A 21,431-nucleotide genomic window follows, 5' to 3' on the forward strand; every position below is an offset into this window, starting at 1 on the left:
GGGACCTATCAGGATGTTGCATGAATGAAAGGCTTGAGGGGCACAGCAATCTAATGGCCTCCTCGATTTGCCAGTCCTGGACGGTGTTCGGACCAGAAGTCCCATAGGAATACATGGGGAAATCGAGCGCCAGATTGCGTCCCAGGCAGTTCGCAAACGATCAGGGACCGACAATCAAGGAGGCCCTATGCTAGCATGTATTGGCACCTGGCCACTTGGCTGCTCACAGCGCTACGTGTGGTTGCTGGGAAGAATTTCAAAATTTTCAAACTCCGCGGGTTTAAAGTGGTGAAACTACACCGCAGTGGACGGCTCCGGATTACTCTCGACCACCCGGGGTCCTTCAACATGTGCTGAAATCTTGACAAAGCATTTTCGACTTTCACTTCTCTCTCAAAAGCAGCCATCGCAGCCGGGATCGAACCCACGTCCTTGGGCTCAGCCGGACACCTTAGCCACTGAGCTGGGCAGAATTTCAGCACACTACGCTTCTGTTTAGGTCTCCTGGTACGTTCAGTCGTGAAATGTGGGAACAAAAAAGACTGTATTAGTGTGCCATCAATTACACAGTCGACAGCTGAGATGATGCAACTAGATAGCTCATAGGTCATTGTACACGCAATATTGTTGAGCTGGAATGTTTTTTTACCCTTTCCTGTCACGCGCACCTGAATGTTTTCATACGAGCTCTGTCATTGTTATTGAAGTTTTAGGACACCTAGGCACTCGTTATAATGTGGTGAATGTGGAAGCGTTGGTTTTGCATTGTGGGACAGACACGTCGGTATTGCGTGCGTCACCGTGTTTTCATACCGGCTGTTGATGTAAACAGTGAGAACCCAACTGCACTGATAAAAATTGCACAACCCTTGTTGCGCGGAAGGCAGTGCATTCACTCTATTCACAGTAATGACGACGAGGTGCCTATATTCCGGTGGCAAGTGTCTCGTAACACGCATGCGTTCTGTCACTATCATCGTCATCACATTTTTCCTTTTGTTCTCTTTCCTTTCAGTTGCTATGAATGAGAGGCTCGGCCCATCCCTGTTGTGCGTCCTACGTATTCGTTGTGTTAGCAAAAACATGCCGCAGACCTTTCTCAAGGTTCGCCTCTACTCAGCTAGAATCATCAAGCTCTGGTGGTTCAGGGGCTCCCTGTTTCTCTCGCATTCGAAAGGACCTTGCTTCGAATCCCACTCAGCATAAAATTAACACAATTTTCCTTTCTACTCAGTCGCTTACTCCATTCATAACGAGCTTCCCTGCAAAATGTGGGGTCATTTTGAGCATTCTTGGAACCGTTTTTTCGTCCTTTGAGCGGTCGGCCGTTACGTGCGCAACGAACGCCGGATTTTCAACCGACACGTTTCGACCAACACACGCACAACCAGCATTAAAAACCAGTTCGCAGCATGCACTACAGTCGTCCTGTGGCTAACATTCCTGTCCGTGTTAGCATAGCGCCATCGATGCTTCAAGTTTGGAGCCAACTAGCCCACTTCCAAGACCTGGTTGCCTAATGGGGCACTGTCTGGTTATCGTGTGGCTGCAATGAAGAACCAAGCAATCCTTCAAGTCCTCATTTCACAAATTAGATGTCCTTTCCAGTAAATACCAAAGCCATCCGGTTATTAATGCAGGCAAGATGGAGCTTACAGACTAACTGGAATTCCTTGAAGTGCGAGTGCACTGCGTACGCACACTCTGTGGCTGCTTATACTTGGGAACAAGTTAAGAACGGCAATCGCTCATGTATCGTATCGCTCTGCCTAAGCGACGGACTCCGATGTCAATGGGTGTGCGCATTTTGAAAAGACATTGCTATGAATGAGTGATAATGTTTGCCTTTTCTTAGGTAGCTTGTTTGTCGATGCTGCAGTAGTTTGTAAGCATACAGTCTCAAAAAAAAAAAAAACTGCCCTGTATTTTTTTAACACGCGTACCATGCGCTGACCCCCATGTTATCACACTGGATGCACAGGTCACAGGAACATTTTGTAAACACATTGAACGCACACCCCACGACAAGACTTTACTCCTCAGCATGATGCAAGGGGTGAAATGCCTCATCAGTAGACACAGCAATTAGTGCCAGCAATGCTGTTCTGTGTTTCTTCTCACGAGTTTGGAAGTGATAACGGCCAGCTCATCTCTGGAGGTTTTGCATAACGACACATGCAGTCAGCAGCTAGAAAAAAACAACAAAACAAAAACCCACGGAAATAATACCATAGCTCACATAACTCCAGCTAACATCTACTGCTAAAACCAATGCAACCGTCACTGCTTCATTAGGCTTAGGCACAAAGTGTTTAGCATAATGCCCTCATGTGAGATCTTTCCCAATATGTGTGCTACTTCTGGTAATACTAATAAAAAAGCATATGCACTATGTGGTTCCGATTGTTCGCATGTTATGAATCGCACGCACACCTCACATAGACACAAGTAGCATTCTTTCTGCTTAAAGGAGCCATGAAGACAAAATACAAGTTGGGTTTATTAAAAAGACGGCTTAGTCCCGATAACAATGATACCAGTATCATCGCAATATTCGAACAAATAACGGAGATATTAAATAAAACGTGTGAAGCAGTCGCGACCCCCTAGCCAATTTCCCGCAACTTTTCTATGACGTCACGGAACCTTGTTTGTGCGATTGGCAGCCGCCTAACTGATCTGTCGCAATGACACATGACTGGGCGTCTGTAATGGGGCCTCTAGTTCCATTTGACTGCATCACTTGAGTGCTAACGTGCAGTTAACGCACTGAAAATTGTGTTTTATTGTTGGCCTGTATGACGTCATTCTTGCTCATAACACGTCACTGTGGCGCGAAATTTGAAAGTTCTTAAGTATTTCTTGCGTTTTTATCGGTTAAAAAACGTCTTTCGTGGCCGGAATGGAGCTGAGTGAGGTACTGAAGCCTAACTCTTTCAAGTTAAACAAAGTTGTATTTTCTCTTCATGGACCCTTTAAGTAGGACATTGGGGAAAGCACCCTATGGGAACATCCCTGATTATGTGGCACACTTGTCTTGTGGGCACAGCCAAGCTCAGTACCCAGCTCTCGTAGAGAAACAAATTTGCAGCATGCCCCTTGTATAGCCACGCCGCATCTAGGGGTCAGCCAAACCTGTTCTGCCCACCTGGAAGTGCCCTGTTCCCAGTTTCCTCCTTCAGACCCTTCTGCCCCCGTCCCTCAATGTGCACTTTGTGAGATGTGTAGCGCACCTGGTGCCCATTCCGAGCATCACGAAAGCTGTGGAACCTCCCGGGCCCCATTCACCACCCTCACCCACGTCTCCGCCTTCCCATTTGGTCGGGTTGACCTGAGCTTCCTCAGGGTTCGTACAGGCTTGAAAAGCAAAAATTCAAGGGTTTTCAAGGACCAGAAAACACATTTTCAAGGTCCCCATCTAACGTTTTATATGGGATTATTTATTACTTTTCCAACACAATGCAAAAGTTTTTTATTGCACAATACCTAAGCACATTAGTGCACAATTAGTGCAGCATTAGTGCACCTGCTAACGGGTTCGTAAACGCTTCCCCAGCTTTATTTTTTAAGTGCGAATGCACTTTATAAGCGACCCTGAATTCCGTTGACTGCCGTCCGTCCACATAGCAACAGCTGCGGGTGCGCGCGCTCCTCGTCTTCCTTGGCAACGGGGGGGAGATGGCACATACCCACGTGGGGGATTGGCCAGGAATCTCCTCGTCTTCCTTGGCAACGGGGGGAGATGGGCGCGCGCTGCCTGGCCGCTGATATGGCACATACCCACGTGGGGGATTGGCCAGGAATCGGGCGTGAGAAGGGCTAATGCACCCGCTTAAAGGAGTACTGACACGAAATTTCAAAGCTGAGATCCGCTCTAGCAATCAAGTACGACGACAACACAAATAGGTGTCTGTGCATGGCACATACCCACGTGGGGGATTGGCCAGGAATCGGGCGTGAGAAGGGCTAATGCACCCGCTTAAAGGAGTACTGACACGAAATTTCAAAGCTGAGATCCGCTCTAGCAATCAAGTACAACGACAACACAAATAGGTGTCTGTGAATAAATGCATCTTTCTTTCTTTGTAGTTGTGTGTGTGTGTGTGATCTCTCTTTCGCGAACATTACCGAACCTCGCAAATTCAACTCGTGCATTCGCACTTTCACATTCTTCCCCTCGGGGAAATGCGGGGAAATTTTTTATTTCATGGCTGGTATTTAGAGGTTTTTCTTTTTCCTTTGTGTTTGCTGAGGCTGTTTGATTTTAAAACTTAGTTAATGTTGCCTGCATCTCCTCCTTTGTGAGCAAGAGTATCAGCTAAAATTAAATCCGCAAGTGTTGCTGCAAGGCAGGATGAACAATGTACACGTCCACCATTTGCAAGAAAAAGCAAACGCAGATGGAGCGTATGAGGCACAGGAAACATTTCAGGAGTATGCGTAGACAGACTATATGGAAGATGCAAGATAGAGAACAGAAGCTGGCTTTCACTGGATTGTATCGTGACATGGATTGGATTGACAAGTGTCTGCTCCCACCAAACTTGTAATTTCACGCAATACACTGAAACTTGATTGTTACGATGTTTCTTTACATTTGTTAGCACCTAAAATCCACGACAAACACTTTGAATTCTTGTGAAAAGACAGGTCCATTGATTCTCTCCGAAAAAATCAAGGGTTTTCAAGGACCATTTAAAAATTCCAGGACTTTCCAGGCCTTAAAATTGACACTTCTAAATTCAAGGGTTTTCAAGGTTTTCAAGGACCTGTGCGAACCCTGTTCCTTCGCAGTAAGAGCCGCAGGTAGACGCCCCCCCAGGACTCACCGCTCCCAGGGGCGTCCACGGCCGGATCGTCCTTGTGTGCCTCGCCATTGGCGGCCACCACGGGCATCACGGGGAGCAGGTGCGCCGGGCTGGGGTGCTGCTGCTGCTGGGGGGGTGTCTGCAGCACCACGGCCACCTGGCCATTGATGCCGGGCAGCTCCTTGGGAGGGGCCACCTGGATGGCGCTGTAGGCGGGCATCGAGTCTCCCAGCGACCCGCGCCCTTGCTGCAAGGCCTGCTGGAGCAGCACCATCTGCGCGGACGCTGCCGGCGACTCCCCGAGGAGCAGCTGCTTGTCCGGCGGCAGCGAGTGCTGGATCACCGAGACGGGCTCCGAGGTCTTGACCACGCGCGGCCGGTGCACGACGACGGTGGTCGGCCGGAAAGCGCCTTCCGGAGAGTGGCCGTCCGGGGCCCCCCAGGCGGTGGCGTGCCGGATGGGCGCAAACAGCTCGGGGCGCTCCGACGGGCTCAACGAGGACGGCGTGGCCGACCGAGAGTTGCCCAGCGAGACCAGCATGTTGGCCGCCTCCGTCTCTTCCAGGTCGAAACGCCCCTGCACGCGGCTCGCGCGGTCCCCGGGGCTGCCACTGATGCTCTCGCGCGACGACTCCTCCCACTCCCGCCCGCCGCCCACCACCCGCAGTGCCCCGGCCGAGAACGGCGGTTGCTGGCCAGACGACGTTGCGGCGGGCGCACTGCCCTTGCGCACGGCCGCCCCTCCGCCCCCGGACTTGCCCTTGAGGGAGAGGTGGCGCGAGCAGTAGCCCCTCCGCTGAGACTCCTTGGTGCAGCCTTCCTTGGAGCACAGGCGCCGCCACTGCTTGCCATTGAACTTCTTGCGGATGCCGTTGGGCGTGGACACGATGTCGCCTTTCTTGTACTTCTGCTGCGTAGGGGGGGTGCGTGGTGTCAGACCGCGCAGCTCGGCTGAGGAGGCCAGCCGCGAGCGCGGGGTCAGGTTGTCGCGGCAGAAGCCGAGGTGGGACGGGCTCGGGGTCGGGTCAAACTCGATGCGGCCGGTCTTGAGGTCGTCGTCCGAGGAGTCCTCGTCGCCCACGGCGCTCGGGGAGCTGCCCACAGTCAGCTTGCGGGCCCTGCCATCGGCGGACCGGTCCACTTCGCCCGCCAGGTTGACGGGCAGGAGGCGGTGGATGCCATCGGTGATGACAGAGACGCCGTGCGGCTGCAGCAGGTGCTGCTGGGGAGGCAGCGGCGGCAGGCCCTGCTCGACGAGGGGCGGCGCCAGCAGCGGCATGGGGTCGCGCTGGAACATGGGGGACACGGCCAGTTCCATGTCCTCCCACCAGGGGGGCTGCCGCAGCCGCAGCCCTGCCCGCGTCACCCACACCCCGTCGGCCACCACACCTGCGGGCCTGCGGAGGAAGCGCACGTAGTACTGCACGGGCGGGCGCGACCGAACCTCCGCGACCAGCCCCTCCGCATACACGTTGTCCTCGAGCCGCGCACACAGCTGCATGCCCACCGTCACCTGGCCCTGCGAGGGGCTGTGGTCCCCGATGACGTCGAGCCGCGCCGCGTCAAAGACGTCCCGCACACGGAACAGCTCGTTCTGGTTGCTGTCGAGCTGGACAATCACGTCGCGGTCACTGGCCACGTCCCTGATCACAGCGGGCACGTACAGGTCGTTGAGCCGCACCAGGACACGGTGGCCCTTCCAGTCGCGCAGGTCCACGCCCGGCATGGGCTCGGCCGTGGTGCTGCTGTTGCGGCTGCCAAAGGAGGCAACCACGTCGCCAAAGTCAAAGTCAAACTTGCGCTTCTTTGGCAACTTGCTGGCCGCCTTCTTCAGCTCATCGTCGAGTCGCGACTCTTCTTCGTCGAAGCCGGACTCGGCCGACTTCTTGCGGTAGTAGGAAGGGTCAATGTTCTGCACGACCGTGGGGCCTTCCAGGAGCAGCTTTTCCTCAGCCTTCCGCTTCAGGTCCAGCGTTCCCTGGTACGCGCTCAGGTCTCTCTCCATGGCTGCGCTCTTCGTCCTAAAACGAGGTGGCACTGCTGCTGATTCTTTGCTGGAGATTCATGGCACGGGCCATCACCTTTCTCCTAAAAGACTTGAAGGAGCACAGTCGAGTGGCCTTGAGGGATCCGGGGCTACAAACTTTGCACCCAAGCAGGTGGCCTTTCATGGTGGCTGCTCAGTTCCTGACGCTGCCATCAACTGCTAGGCGCCGAGCAGCTTTCATCTGCGTAGAAATGGAGCAGGCAATGGCTTTAAAAGTACGCCGCCTGGGGCACCTCTATGCGTTCTTGAATTAGAGTTACAGACACTGCAGCATTCCACCCATACTGAAATTACCACTGTGTACATTACCTGCTTCGGCGAGTTCGTCAGACGCACACAACCAGGGCACAAGTGAAGAAGGCACATGCAAGGCCCCACGTATGTGCCTTGTTGCACTTGTACCCTGATCGTTTGCAGCCCGCACACTACTGACAGTCTGGGCATACAATTTGCACAGAAATAAATGGTAAACGAATTCACTGGGTCCCGGAAATTTAGAAGCCCGAGAATGCGACTGCACTCATGCTCATTACGTCAATACACACTTGAAATCAAAACTACCGAAGAAGTGGGCTCACAAGAAATCCGAGGGAGATTCCTAAAGTAAGAGCGGCCAAAATGAGATGTGGCAAACCCACCAATCCCAAGAAAAGATGCATAAACGCTGCAATAACGGCGCAGGCAAATGGCAAGTTTGCAAACAGCTGCAAGCATTGTAGGCACTGCGCAGAACTTGCATGAGCCGTACCTGATGGGTGGCTGCAACAAAGCTTTGCAAAACTAAACCCAGTGCATGCACTCATTCCGAGATTAATCCGCACAGCACCGTGCACGCAACGGGCATTCCGCGGTGCACTTGTGCGAGTGTGCAAATTGCGCACACAGTGCATGCATAACGTGCAGCACGCCTGAAACTCCGTTACGTAACCGGCGTTCGATCTCTGACGCATACGCATCGCGGAAGGGTTTTCAAAAGCAATGCAACGGCGTAAGATACCTGCCTACGGGATGAATGCTAGCTGACCTCCACGAGAGCGCCCGCGAGTCGAAAAAGACACCCGGCGACGGCGACGCACCAGCAGCCGCACGACGTCTGCAAGTGCACAAGACCGATGCGCTAACGCAGTGCACAATCGAATGCGTTGCACCGAGTTGGCCCCTGCGGCACGCAGCGAACTAGCGGATGCAACACTTCTCGCCTTTCGCGGGCCGCACGCAAGAGCCCATCCGAGTTTCGTGGTCCGGAGGGGGGAACCAGCTCCACAGGTTAACCGTATCTCCGAGGTGTGCGCGAGGCGTTCAAAAACTACTGCTGCGCCGCTGTTTTGCCGCAACCAGCTTTTTTCACGCGCACAAAAGCGGCAAAAAATCCTCGCCGGCCGTCCACGGGGCTGGTACGGAGAAAAAACGGCCGCCGCCGCGACATTCCCCGAAGCGGCATTGTGTCTACGCTACAAGGTGTTATACAACGGGCCCATATCCGCACACAGGCAACAAATAAAACAAGAGGCTCCAGCAGCGATAGGCAGTGCCAGCTGAGCCGACAAAACGGGCCAGCACGTCGTGCGATGACATTCGGACATTGTTTACGCTCTCCGCGTACGCATTAATGCGGCACTCGACGAGTGCAAGCGGCGAGAAAAGGCCGCAGCGACACAAAAGTTGTCGCGATGCGATATGGGCTTGTACGCTACGGGAGCGCAGGACGGGGGCACGCTCTAACAAGTCGCGAATGCACGCTTTGCGCGATGCAGCTGCAAATGCCGCCAATGCACGGTCGAGATGGATGAAGCAGTTATCGATATGCGAGCTGAAAGGGGCGCAATACGAATGCAATTAGCGCGAAATATTATGCCGTAAACAGAGCCCAAATGTCATCACGAGCAGCAACCACGCACAATGACACACGGACCGCCGCTGCATGACAATACTCGGCGCTTGCAAAACTTGCGGGGGCTTACCTTAAAGAGCGCGATTGCAGGTCAGTATCCGAGGGGGTAAGGTGCGTGTAAAACGGGGCGAAACATAATTTCTTCATTTGTGCCCAACATAACCAAGCCCTGTAAAAATGGTGAATGAGTGGTTACCTAGTACTGTGCTCGCACGCCATTGGCCCGTCCGAGTCACGTGCCACCCATAGAGCGAATTTCTGTCATCCGATTGGCGAGCCGTGCACCCACGGGTCTTTCACATTGTTTATTCTCGGAGGTCGAAAAATAACCTTAATAGGTGCAGTCGCCGCCAATGCCCCGACGGTTCATGCCAGTGCAACAAATTTCGGTGCCGACTCGCGCCGCATTGCAACGACGCGCGACCACGAACGGGGCGAGAAAAGCCCGCACGGGACTCACCTTGCAGCCTGCGGAGCGCTCGTGCCCAGGGCCTGTGCGTTTACAGCATGTGCACGCAGGAAGCGCTGACGTCACCTACTACGGCCAATGGGCGAGGAGCAATGCCATATGGGCGATATTTGGCTGCGGCAGCGGAGTAGTCTGCGTTGATGATATCATGAACTTCCTTCCAAGGGTAAAAGCAATTGCCCCTTTTCTGCTGCTGCTGTTTACTTTACTACGACGCTACGGTCGCGGTGACGTAGACGACGCCCCGCTCGCCTTCCTGTGCCGCCGTCGGCCTCCCTTGCGTCCACATGCGAAAGCTAAATTTAAACTTCACCGGACAGCACGGCAACAAAGTGGTAGGCTTGTCTAGTCGAGTGGCCCGATGCGAAAAACACCGGCCGTCGTCACAAGGTGATCCCCACTCGAAGGCGGCGGCGACATTGTTTCGCCAGCGGATTTAATTTCACCCAGTGGTTCGTCTCTTTTAGAAGCGGCCGAAACTTGAGAAATGGAACGGGATCGGACGTGTGTTTTTTTCAGCCTGGTGTAAAAGAAATTTGGGACCGAAGTTATGTGGGCGACAGCATCGGCTTTCGTAGTTGGTTTTAAAAGCGTGCATTTTGTCAGGCCTGCCGACCGCACTCGAACAATGCCGAGAAGCCTGTACACGCGTCCCCTTCGCAACAACCTTCGTCTCGGCGAGAGAACTAGCGTCGCCGTATTTTTTTTTTTTTTTTTTTAAGGCCAAAGTCTTTCTTGGGCTACTGAACGCACAAATTTTGCTCTGGCTGCCTGTCCCGCGATTCAGCTGCTCGGCCTAAGTGAAAGAGATACTGCACAACAGGTTTATATACCCACAGCCAAATCTGAACGTCTAGGTCCGGTGGTAATGTTCATGCTTGTCAATATTGTTGAGCTTAAAGCAAATTATTACTGTTATCTGGGGCAAGACATCAATACATAAGCGATATTCGCAGTTATTTCTTTATTAAAAAATACGCGGATGGTGAATTTAATGAAAAATATGTCCAGAAAAATACAAAAGTGGTCGCCTGTAGCGCTCAATTTCTTTTTTCGGCGGGGTATTTTAGGCGCAGTAGGGCATTTTTGTGTGATCGAGTGTAGCATCTGTTTCTCAGCCCGTGTTTGGTGGGGTTCTAAATTGATAAGCAGCAACGTCTTCCCAGCAGCTGAGTTTGTAAGCACATACATCTGTCCAACACCACAGCAGCCTGTTTTGCAGGAACCCTGGGTCATTCCGTAAAGGTGTCAGGTTAGCTCGTAAATGAACATAGCATTGTCGACGAGACCATTGGACCAAAAGCTGTGAGCTTGCCGACTGCCATGCAAATAGGGAAAGCCTCGGTTGACTTCGCATTCGCTTTTTCTCTGCAGACTAGTGCACACGTGCCAATGGCATTAAAATTAAGCGAGTGCAAGGCATGCTAGCAACTAACTGCGCAGCAAGCTGAAAATCTTCCTCAGAATGACATCTCCTGAAGGGAGTGTTGAGACACCAGTTTTGTCTAGTTTAGGTACAGTGTCACAGACAAGGCTGTGTATCATGGCCGCTTAGGTCAATTGGGTACCGAATGTCAGTGCTGGAAGTGACAAAATTTGACCTAAATGTGCACAGATGTAACGAGATCACATTGTTGGAACCCTTGTGAAGATTACACCAAATGCACGAGGGTGAACAACCGAGTTACATGGCTGCCTCTTATTTGAAAAGCATGTGAGATTCGTGATAGCGGCCGCTTTTCTGATGGAGGCGAAAAGCAAAAACGCCCATGTGTACGAGACTTCGGCGCACGTTAAAGGTCCCCAGGTGGTCAAAATTAATCCGGAGCCCTCCACTACGCCGCGCCTCATCGCCAACGTTGTGTCAGCGCGTTAAACCCTTCAATCAATCAGATTTGTGATGAGTTGTGGTTCCCAAAATTTGTGTGGCTAAATTGCACAGCTAGTAATATTTCGCTTCCCTGTGCAGTGAGAGTCCAGACATTTCCAAAGATTGAGCAAGGAAGATGCACGAGATATTTTTTTCGATGCTGCCTCACAAGCTGTCATAGTTAGATAATTTAGTCTTGCAGCGTGGTTTGGTGCTATTGCAGTCACAGCTACCACAGTGGCTGAGGCGTTGTTCTGCTGAGCCCAACAACGTGGGTTTGTTGATCCTGGCCACGACAGCTGTTTTGCAAATGCAGGCGAAGAGCAAAAACGCCGTGTGTCAGAATTTTGGGGCACATTAAAGGAGCCACGAAGACAAAATATAAGTTTGTGTTATTCGAAAGATTTTGTGTTTTATAGTGCCCCCAGCGCTTGTCCGAATGCAAGCGATGCTTTATTCAGTGAGAAATTAATTAAAGTTAAAATTTAAATTTTCCGGCTAAATCGTGCATTTTTGTGGTCTGCAATGATATCACAGGAACCGATCGCTCTGCAGCCGATTGGGAAGCCTTGTTTACCGTTAGTGAACCTAGATGGCGCCGCGACACCCAGGGCAAGCTGTTTTCTGCCTTTGGTTTGTTTTTGACCGTATTTAAACCTGACTTGTTTTTGTTCAGGGAGAAAATAATCGTTTTGTGAAGCATAGTGCTCGCTCGACAAATATGGTCATGTAAGACACCGTTGCTTGCGTAAAAAGCTTCGCAGTCCTGTGCAGCTAAACCAAGCATAGTGCGCGCAGTACCAACAGCAGTATACGCATCGGTACTTCTATGTTTACGTGTGCTTTGGTAACTTCCACTGTTTGTCCCACCATTCCTACGTCTTTAAAAAGAATGTACCCTAAATATAAACACAAAAGCTCGTTCAGCAAGCCTACAAGCTCTGCCTAATTTGTGTTTGCTTTTGCCGCCCTCCGCCAATCGCAGAGCTGGCTGGTATGACATCATAGATTCTGTTGTGGGAAATGAGCTAGTGGGTCGCATGGCCATTCCCGTTTTTCCTAATTATGTAGCTTATTTGAGCGAAGTTTACGTTAAAAGTGGTGTCGGTATGATCCTAACGAGGCAATCTTTTGAATGGACCAAACTTGTGTTTTCTCTTCATGGCTCCTTAGTTAGTATGTTGGACAGATATGGCCTGCACAAAGCTAGCAAATTCTGCCTAACGAGGATGTCACCTTGCCCAATGTCACAAATTGTGCGAACAGAATGTTGAAAGAACAGTGCCAATTTCAAATGCTTACTTTCAGGTGAAAACGTGCATGTATAATTTGGCTGAGAAAACGCATGGGTGTGAAGTGTGGTCAAAACTTCAGGAGACTGCTAAATGTTTGCAATTATCCTGAGTGTTCTTTTTACATTTGCAGTGGTGAGCACAAATCCCTGCAACTCTAGAACCACCTCTCCTGCTTATGGTTATGAGTGAACCTCATTTTTATCACATTACACACTTAGCCTGAAGCATATGTGATAGCAGGAACAAAATTAAGCAAGTGATTTATTGATTCGTGTACAAATCTGCATTGTTTTGTTTATATATTCCGACTGCTCATTTTTTATTTTATCTTGTGCACTTTTCAACAAGCGGTCCCTCCACAGCGACAGACTATGGGACCTCTTTCTGTATTTCCTAGAAATTGATGCACTGTAATATTTGAAAAACTACTAAATAAACTGAAACTAAATGACAAATCATCGAATGCGGTAATTTGGAATGACGAGCCTGATTCAGTTGGTGAACTTCACCGTGGCAGTGTTCCTCCGTAAATTTTGCGGTTCTGATTTTCGACGTCGACATTACGATGGTGCAGTGTTCAAAACTTGTTGCATTTCGGCCTACAGAAACACTTAATTGTTGCATTCAGCAATTTTACAATGTCCCAAATAGTATAGGACTTCTTCGTGTCAAAGTGAACTAAACAACGAAACAATTTAAAGATGGAAAGTGGTTATGAAATGAACCACTATACGGCGTGAAGCTCAGAATTGTGGGAAAGATAATTCTTAAAAAAATCTCTGTATTCGTGCATAGGCTAAGCCGTCGGCTGCTCAGCATGTAATGAGGTATTGGTTCAATACCTTGTTTTCTTCATGTTTGTTTAGCACCTTTATATTTGATTTCATGGCACTAGCTGGAACCACGTAGCTATTGAGGGTTAAGACTCCCATTTCTATACATGTAGGAAAAAGTTCAGATATGCGAGTAGCCTTAGTTTTACCTGTGAATTTTTTCTCCTGCCTTGGAATTTGAATAATTCATTGCTTGCTTCTGTAATGAAATGCGCGTTACTTTTAGCTTCAGTGAAAACCTGCTTGTACGTCACAATAGTTCCAGTGTGCACAAGTCAATTATCATCAGCGTGACTCTGGCTCCACTGCCTAAAGGTCCATGAGGACAAAATAGAATTTCGTTTTATTTGAAAGAGCTCGACCTTGGTAACTTGCTCTGCTGTGTTCCAGCCAGAGAAGATGTTTAACCAAAAAAATGCCAGAAATGTAGAAAAACAAATGTTGCGCTAGTAATGTAATATAGGCGAGCATTTAAAGCATAGTTCTCAATATGTTAACAGCACATTACCATCCAAGTGACGTGATCTAAGAGAACTAAAGGATCTGCTGCAATCATCCGGTCGTGCGTCTTAGCGAGGGTTAGTTACTGCGAGCACCTTTGTGTCATAAAAGAAGTTGCCAGCAAGTGGCTCAGGAGTCGATACTGCTGCATCAGTTTTCTTTAATAATATCTCTATTATTTGTTTGAAGTTTGTGATATAACATTGGTATCATTGTTATTGACACAAAGAAGTCTTTTTAATGAATCAAGGTTGTGTTTTGTTTTCGTGGCCCCTTTAATTCGAGTAAAATAAAGCAAAGAACTTAATTAATGGACTTCAATATGTACATAGTCCTAGGCTCTGATGAAGCTGCAAACTTTATTTGTATTAAGTGATAAAAGGCCTGAGCATTTTTTATGATGTAGCAAATGCAAAAGCATCAGGGTCCAATTGTTGAGCATTTCTTCATTATCATCATATTTTCCTGCCTCTGTGACCTTTTTTTCTCCCTAGAGTGAACCAGATTTAGAACAGCCAAAATGAGGTGCAAAAGTGAGGCAAAAAGGAAAACGGCAACGGAAGGGGAATCCCCTGAAGCCTGCCAATTGTTCTGCCGCCATGCCGAGCTGAGTGGTGATGGCGAAATTGCGTGGTTGTTTCGCCTGAGGCCCCGAGGGGGATTCCCCGAATTCTGTCACTGGTGGCGGCAGCTTGCAGCGTAGGCCGGCAACTGTCGCTTTTTCTGCTACAGTGAACTTATGCTGCGCGCAGCACTTGAAGAGCAAAGCAGAATTCACGGTGTGCAGGAAGCACTCGGCTGTGGCCAGTTTCTGTTCTTGAGGCGGGTAGTCCCGCAGGCTAATAAAACATAAACCAATATAAACCAAACATAAACCAATCAGGCCCCTGAGTGTTCCGGAATGAGGGTGCTGGCACAATCATCGACTTTGGGACCCTTGTGTGCAATGTTCCAGCCTTTGTAATATACTTGTCTCGTGCACATCAAGAAACTTCTTTGACTTTGTTTGGCAGAAAGAAACTGCAGGCTTCCAACTAGTGCGTATGTTAAGGTGATGATCAAGCGGCATGCCATGCCACGCAGACGAGGATCAGGTTTTTGCGAGTACAGTGTGTTCGTTGTAAAGGGCACTACATTGTTGTAGTTTGAAGTGTGCGAAAACAGTGTTGTTGTCCAGTACAGAGAATGACTCCCATTATAAAGAAAAAAAACATGCATTTGAGTTTAGGTGGAAGTTGAACCCTGCTGTCCAGAGTATAAGCCGTGTTAACAGCACATTGCCAGCAGCAGAACTATTACATGCAATGCTGACATCATATCGCGTGGTAGGCAAACGTGATGGCGGCACTTTGCGGCGTATGGCAGTCTGCCCGTGGAAGTAATTTGCACCGCAAGACAGAAAAAACAAAGGCGAAGAAAGATACTGAAGCAGTAAGGAAGTCTTTGATTAGTATCGCCAGTGGAAGTCGTAATGTTTTTTTGCCTTCAAAGCGTGTAGGCAGACCTAAGCGCACCGGGTCAGGTCTTTTCCCAAGGGAAAAAGACCTGCCCACTATTTGTGCTCACTGGACAATGCATACATTGTTGTGACCGCAACTGTGAAATGCCATGTTTGACAATCGCATGTCCTGCAGAGCAGGAAATAAATATCAATATGGTTAAAGCCCTGAAGCAACATTTCTCTCAATGTTTTTGTCAAAATCACAAAAAATAGTGGACTTGTAGTAGAACCTTTATTAGTGCAGATGGTCAAAGAATAATGTCTACGATACAGAAATTATGAACTTGGCGCTGACCCCCTGTTCTGTTGTGTACAAGTGAAAGTGGGTATTCTACCACTGCGCTACATTAAAGTCTTGTGATTGCAACGCCGTCAAATCGTGGCGCCCAATTCTTGCCTCACATTTGATGCAATGGCAGTACTGGCCTACGGACTGCCGTGTTGTAGTTCGCTCTACTACAACCAACAACCTTGGCCAATAGGTAATAACCCTCGTTAAGCCGATATCTAGGCTTAACATTACGATGCCATAAACTTGAGCATTACGACATGCAGCGGGGGCAGACTCGTTGCATGTCAAGTTGTGAATACCGGTTGACAGCATTAGGGCTCAAAGCGTGCTGTTAGGCCTAACACCAGGCTGGCACATACTGCCGTTCCACTGCTCACACATTGCTTTTATTCACTGGCAAGGTGCGGATGCAGGCAACCGTGTGAGTGCGCCGTCACTCGTTACGTCGGGCTCCGCGGGGTGGCGGTACTTGTCCGTGCTAAGCACATGACGTGTTGCACGTTACAAACTCAACCTCACCGAACGCAAAGTATTGCCTCAAGTCCAATGTGAGTGCGATTAATAACATCTCTGTTGATGCCACCGTTGAGAGTTGGGTTGAAACAGAGCAGACGAAGCACGCCGGTGTTTTTTTCCATCGGCGTGCGGGCCCAGTGGCCCTAGCCGCGCCATGTGCGTGGCGCATCGGCCATGTCTGTGGCCGTTTCCAGTGTTGCCAAGCGAAGAAATTGACCGTTAGACTTTTCAATGAGTGCCACCTATATAATCACAGGCTTCAGTGCCCCATGATGGCACTGGTACCCACAATGCAAACTGGGACGAGACTGGTAGCCCCGTGAAATGCCTTGTTCGTCACTTGGAAGAATTTCAAGTAGGTCCGTCGCAGACGACACTCAACCTGCCGGCAGATTGCGCAAATGGGCATCTAGTGGAAGTGGCATTCTGGGCACACCTCTCCCAGGGCTGCTGCGCGTGTTGACAGTGTGCAATGTCACATCAGCTTAGTCATAACAGCTGCACTCTTTTCCTGCTTTTGCTTACCCTGAACCTCAAGTGTCACGATTGTTGGTGTGGAGGTTGGGAGAATTTGGTTTATTTCCAAATTTACTATACCCTCAGAGCCAAACGGCATTACAGAGGGGAGTGGATTACATTGAACAACACAGGGTACGCGGTTTGGGAAAAAACAAACACAAAAAAAAAAACAACAGAATACATATAGCGTTAGCACGATTACAAGCAAAATGTCGGTGTACACAGACAAAAATACATTAAATTGATCGTCCACATACAATATTAGCTAATGTTTTAAGTGCGAATGCACTTTATAAGCGACCCTGAATTCCGGTGACCGCCGTCCGTCCACATAGCAACAGCTGCGGGTGCGCGCGCTCCTCGTCTTCTTTGGCAACGGGGGGAGATGGGCGCGCGCTGCCTGGCCGCTGACATGGCACATACCCACGTGGGGGATTGGCCAGGAATCTCCTCGTCTTCCTTGGCAACGGGGGGAGATGGGCGCGCGCTGCCTAGCCGCTGACATGGCACATACCCACGTGGGGGATTGGCCAGGAATCGGGCGTGAGAAGGGCTAATGCACCCGCTTGAAGGAGTACTGACACGAAATTTCAAAGCTGAGATCCGCTCTAGCAATCAAGTACAACGACAACACAAATAGGTGTCTGTGAATAAATGCATCTTTCTTTCTTTGTAGTTGTGTGTGTGTGTGTGATCTCTCTTTCGCGAACATTACCGAACCTCGCAAATTCAACTCCTGCATTTGCACTTTCACATTCTTCCCCTCGGGGAAATGCGGGGAAATTTTTATGAAAAAGATGGTAGTCATTAATAGCGACAGTTTCAGGGGCAAGCCTATTCAGTTCATTGATAGATATATAACGTAAGTAAAGATACAGACACGAAAAAAACAAAAAATAAAGGTTTACTGACGCTTTAGGAAGAGGGCTTCCTTTCTTCAGAGAAGTCCTCTTCCTGCAATGTCAGTAAACCTCTATTTTTTGTTTTTCTCATGTCTCTGTCTCTACTTGCGTTATTTTCTCGTGCACTGTGTGAGTTTTTTTATGCTTTCAGACTATATTATAAGCAGTAGACAAAAGTTCTTCAGGAGCCAGAAGAAATATTTGAGAACTCCGATGAAGACTGGTCCTCCAGTCGAATGGCAACAAAACAGTTTTTGTTTTTAATCGTGAGTTTTTAATCGTAAAAATTATTTTACTCTGACAAAGACCGGACCCCAGTCGAAACGTTAGTTCCACCATCGTTTTCATACGTGCGTCCACCCTCACTTATATATATATATATATATATATATATATATATATATATATATATATATATATATACACGCACACACACACACTGGCTACCACCCCCAAGTGCAGGAAACAAATACCTTAACATAAATACCCGAGAAAGTGGAGGGGAAAACAGCCCCACCGGTAGCGTAGTGGTCATCGCATCAGACGCGTATTCTGGAGGTCGTGGGTTCGGATCCCACCTGGCGGGCATTTTTTCTGCTCGTTCTTTCTTTCTGAAAATTGTTTCTATAATAATAAAATGACCTGCTGCATTCTCCCCTTTGCTTCCCTTGGCATTCTTGACTGCCAACCCTTTTTTCTGTCTCAATTCAACGAGCCCCTCATTTCCCATTCTGATTGGCTATAAGGGTTTGTTGGCAGGGAGTCAAGTGAGGTCACTGATACGAGTGGTCTCACCTTCTACCTCTTCTTCCTCAAGGCCAATGCTGTCGATGGTTCGTGAAGGCGGGTGACGGTACTGGTTGACTCAGACTGGGCGTATGAGCTTGTAAATCTGTTGTGGCGCCAATTCCTCGTTAGAACATATCTATATATATGTCCTGGTTCTGATAGTATAGCCGATACTGGCTACGTGCAAACTTCATGGCTGGTCCACCACATGGTGTCCACTTTGCACACCTCCCAGACAGTTTCTCAAGGGTTGGGGCTAGGTGGCTGCCTTTGCCTGGACACCACCATACCAAGATGGCTTCAAAAAAAAAAAAAAAAAAAAAAAACACACACTTTCTGATTGGCTTTCGGTCTTTGAGAGAAAAGGGAAATTCCACATGGACAGGCTCCCAGGAAGGCCATGACGATCGAGTTAAGCCCACTCGGAGCACTGTGCGACACACTCTCAAACGTGGCAGAAAAGTATAAGGTAAATGGCAGAGATAAATGCCAGCTTTAATTATCTATTTCTCGGCAAACATGGCATCATCAACCATCAAACAGAGCTCGAGAGAGCTACAAAAGGTGTGACCTTTCATTAGCGCACGAAGTTGCTCAGCATTTGGTGTCTCCTTTTTAAGACTGACTACAGGGACGTGAGCTTCTCATGTTCCATGATACCATTGTGCACGAGCTGTTCAAACTGTTCCCAAAAAGGGGATCAGTTGCACGGGTGACCATTGGACTTCATTAGGTCAGCACTGGGGAGCCGGATGACGTAGGCCGATGGGCGCAATTTCAAAGCAGCGAAAGATGGCATTCTCGGTGGTTATGTTCACTGGGCAACCGCTGTAGTGTGAATGTGTCACAGCCGGTACATTCACTCTATCGTTGTCTTCCGTAATACTTTGACAGCAACATTCGGCCAGCTTTGTCATCTGCTTCAGCGACGGTTGTTTTGGGCCTGTTCTGGCACAGCTTTGGGTCCGTTGCGGGATCATGCTGGCTTTTACGGGGAAAATTCAAGCGTTTTCAGTTTTCAAGGACCTTCAGGGCTCTGTACGACGACTTCTAAGGACCACATTGTCAGACAGAAATATAACAAAGACCAAAGTTAAGGGGAAGATGAAGGCTTGAAATGATGAGAAGTTGAAAAACAAACATCAGCACCGTTCTGCATGTGCAAAACGGTGTTTATGTTTAGTGTACAGTAATGATGTCACACTGGATTGGAGCATGTTTTCATGCTAGCTCAGACTTCAAAATTCTCATTTTAACCCATTTCATGGTTCATATTACGCAGTAAGATAAACAGGAGCCCCGACTTCACTCTCTGATGGGCCCTGAATGTCCCTCACTCGCAGAGCAGTGTAGATGGTGCAGCGGCGAATGGGAACTGTAAACCAGTGTTCCTGGCATGCCGGTGCCTGCTCAGCCCGGCAGGCATGGATTCCGCAGGCTTTGTTGTCTGCTTCAGTGACGGTTGTTTTGGGCCTGTTTTGGCGCAGCTTTGCATCTGTTGCGGGCCTACTATGCACGGGTTGATGAGCATGTCTGACAGCACTCCTGGGTAACCGTTACCTCATGAAATGAAGTTGTCGTACAGCAAAGATACCGCAAGGATTGATTTGCAGGGCGGGAAAACAAAATATAGAGGCCACACACAGACACCTGGCCACTGGAGAAGCGCTGCCTTTTCCGCACTGCATGCCACGAATGGGAGTACGTCTTGTAAGTTGGTGAATACAAATTCAATTGTGTTCTACGTTTATCACAAAAGCCCACCGACGCCAACTAGATCTGACAAACAGTGAGCTTAAAAGTGCCCTCTACTTTTTCCCCATTTGTAAACTAAACTTGCTGGCTCAAACTTGGTATGAATGCTAACCGGTCAGCTGACATGCTGAATTGCTTCAGTATCCCTGCTCGTGTCGTGCGAAGAGATGTAGCCCCGAGCTTCTTTTTTTCTCTTTTGGAAGTGAATACGACAACAGGCATTGCCTTATGTGTACTGCATACCATGCCACTGCATAGTGCACTGCGCTCCTGAGAACTACATCCAAACAGTCGAAAGCAGCTTGCTCCTTGCTGTAGAACGCATGTAAAATGCGGAGTGCTGCTTGAAAAATGATGATTGAGGCTAGGTTCTCCAGAAGGCAACACAAGTTTCAAATCGCTTTAACTATTTGATTTGCATGAACAGCTCCTCCTTTCATCGGTTAGTTCAGATTGTTTGAGAGTACCAAAACAACCACGGCTCCACTTCACTTGCCCGCCCTCCACCTCCCTCTCCAACATGTGAGCACTTAAATTCAATTTATTAAAAAAAAAAAAAAAAACACGAAAGCACTTCTCATGATGGAATATAGGTCAGTATCCGCCTCGGCTCTTTATTCTAGAACAACGTTATTTTCACAACGTTATTTTCACATCAGAACACATTGCTCAGCGATGTGTACGGTGTTATCTGCTGGCGACACCGACAAGATTACATGACTGCACAGTGATAGTGAACATCGGAACCTAAGTTACGACATGGGTTAAAATAAAGATAGCGTTTGGAATTGTTGGGTTGCATAATCGCGCCGACAGCGCCCTTCCACGTGCATTTCGAAACGGCAGCAGTAAACTTCTTGTGTGGAAATGTATCCACCATTGCCGCACGCCTATAGATTGCGGACGACTGTCATTAACGTTCTTTGTGTGCAGAAGCATAAATTGTTAAGCACGTGACAGGATAGCAGGCGTGCAAAAGAAGACCGGTTTTCGCGCTTCATTGTTTTACCGTAAGCTGAATAAGGCTACAGTGCACATTGTATTGCGCAATGTTAGTCTGGCTCATTTCTTGTTTGGTTTTTTTCAGAAATCGTCCTCGTACGATTCCATCTCAGATCTGCTGGGTTTGATTGATATCTTTCAGCTCGTCATAATTATTTTTGACTAAACGTTCGCTGATAAAAAATAAGCGATTGTTACATATGTGGTGGTGTGCGAGCACCCCACCACTCATTGCCGCAGCACACCATGATTTAGATTCCGCGCGTGTCTCGTGATAGTGCGTACAGTTTGACATGTTAGAAGATAGATGTCGTGAGGAAAGGAAACAAGCCACTGGGGACAGCGAGCAAGGGGAGGGCAATGTACAAGGACAAGGACAATGTACAAAGGCACAAGGATAAGAGGGGTGCGAAAAAGGGAGAGCAAAGTGAAAGCAGGGCG

At 48.8% G+C, this 21,431-nt stretch overlaps 1 protein-coding gene and 1 non-coding gene across 4 annotated transcripts; one reads left to right on the plus strand and one right to left on the minus strand.

Annotated features, from left to right (window-relative positions):
* Positions 1-49: 49 nt before the first annotated feature.
* LOC144166894 (protein capicua homolog) lies at positions 50-9,339 on the minus strand. 3 transcript variants are annotated; one of them, XM_077696340.1, is made up of 2 exons: positions 9,207-9,339; positions 50-7,036 (listed from the first exon to the last, which is right to left on the minus strand). In XM_077696340.1, the coding sequence occupies exon 2, from the start codon at positions 6,811-6,813 to the stop codon at positions 4,762-4,764; it is 2,052 nt and encodes a 683-aa protein (XP_077552466.1). In that variant the 5' UTR covers positions 6,814-7,036; positions 9,207-9,339; the 3' UTR covers positions 50-4,761. The 3 variants fall into 3 exon arrangements, with proteins under 3 accessions (XP_077552466.1, XP_077552465.1, XP_077552467.1); XM_077696339.1 differs by lacking the exon at positions 9,207-9,339 and adding an exon at positions 8,817-8,956; XM_077696341.1 differs by lacking the exon at positions 9,207-9,339 and adding an exon at positions 7,853-8,804.
* Positions 9,340-17,957: 8,618 nt separating this feature from the next.
* Trnat-cgu (transfer RNA threonine (anticodon CGU)) lies at positions 17,958-18,030 on the plus strand. The gene has a single exon. It is a non-coding gene; the product is annotated as a tRNA-Thr (tRNA).
* The last annotated feature ends 3,401 nt before the right edge of the window (positions 18,031-21,431 follow it).

This window comes from Haemaphysalis longicornis, unplaced genomic scaffold (assembly GCF_048455015.1).
Source record: "Haemaphysalis longicornis isolate Haplotype H1 unplaced genomic scaffold, Haemaphysalis longicornis Haplotype H1 scaffold_197, whole genome shotgun sequence".
In the NCBI taxonomy this organism is placed as follows: Eukaryota; Metazoa; Arthropoda; class Arachnida; order Ixodida; family Ixodidae; genus Haemaphysalis; species Haemaphysalis longicornis.

Bases quoted from the DNA above. Each gene is read 5' to 3' on its own strand.
- LOC144166894 (XM_077696340.1), bottom strand. From the start codon at position 6,813: ATGGAGAGAGACCTGAGCGCGTACCAGGGAACGCTGGACCTGAAGCGG.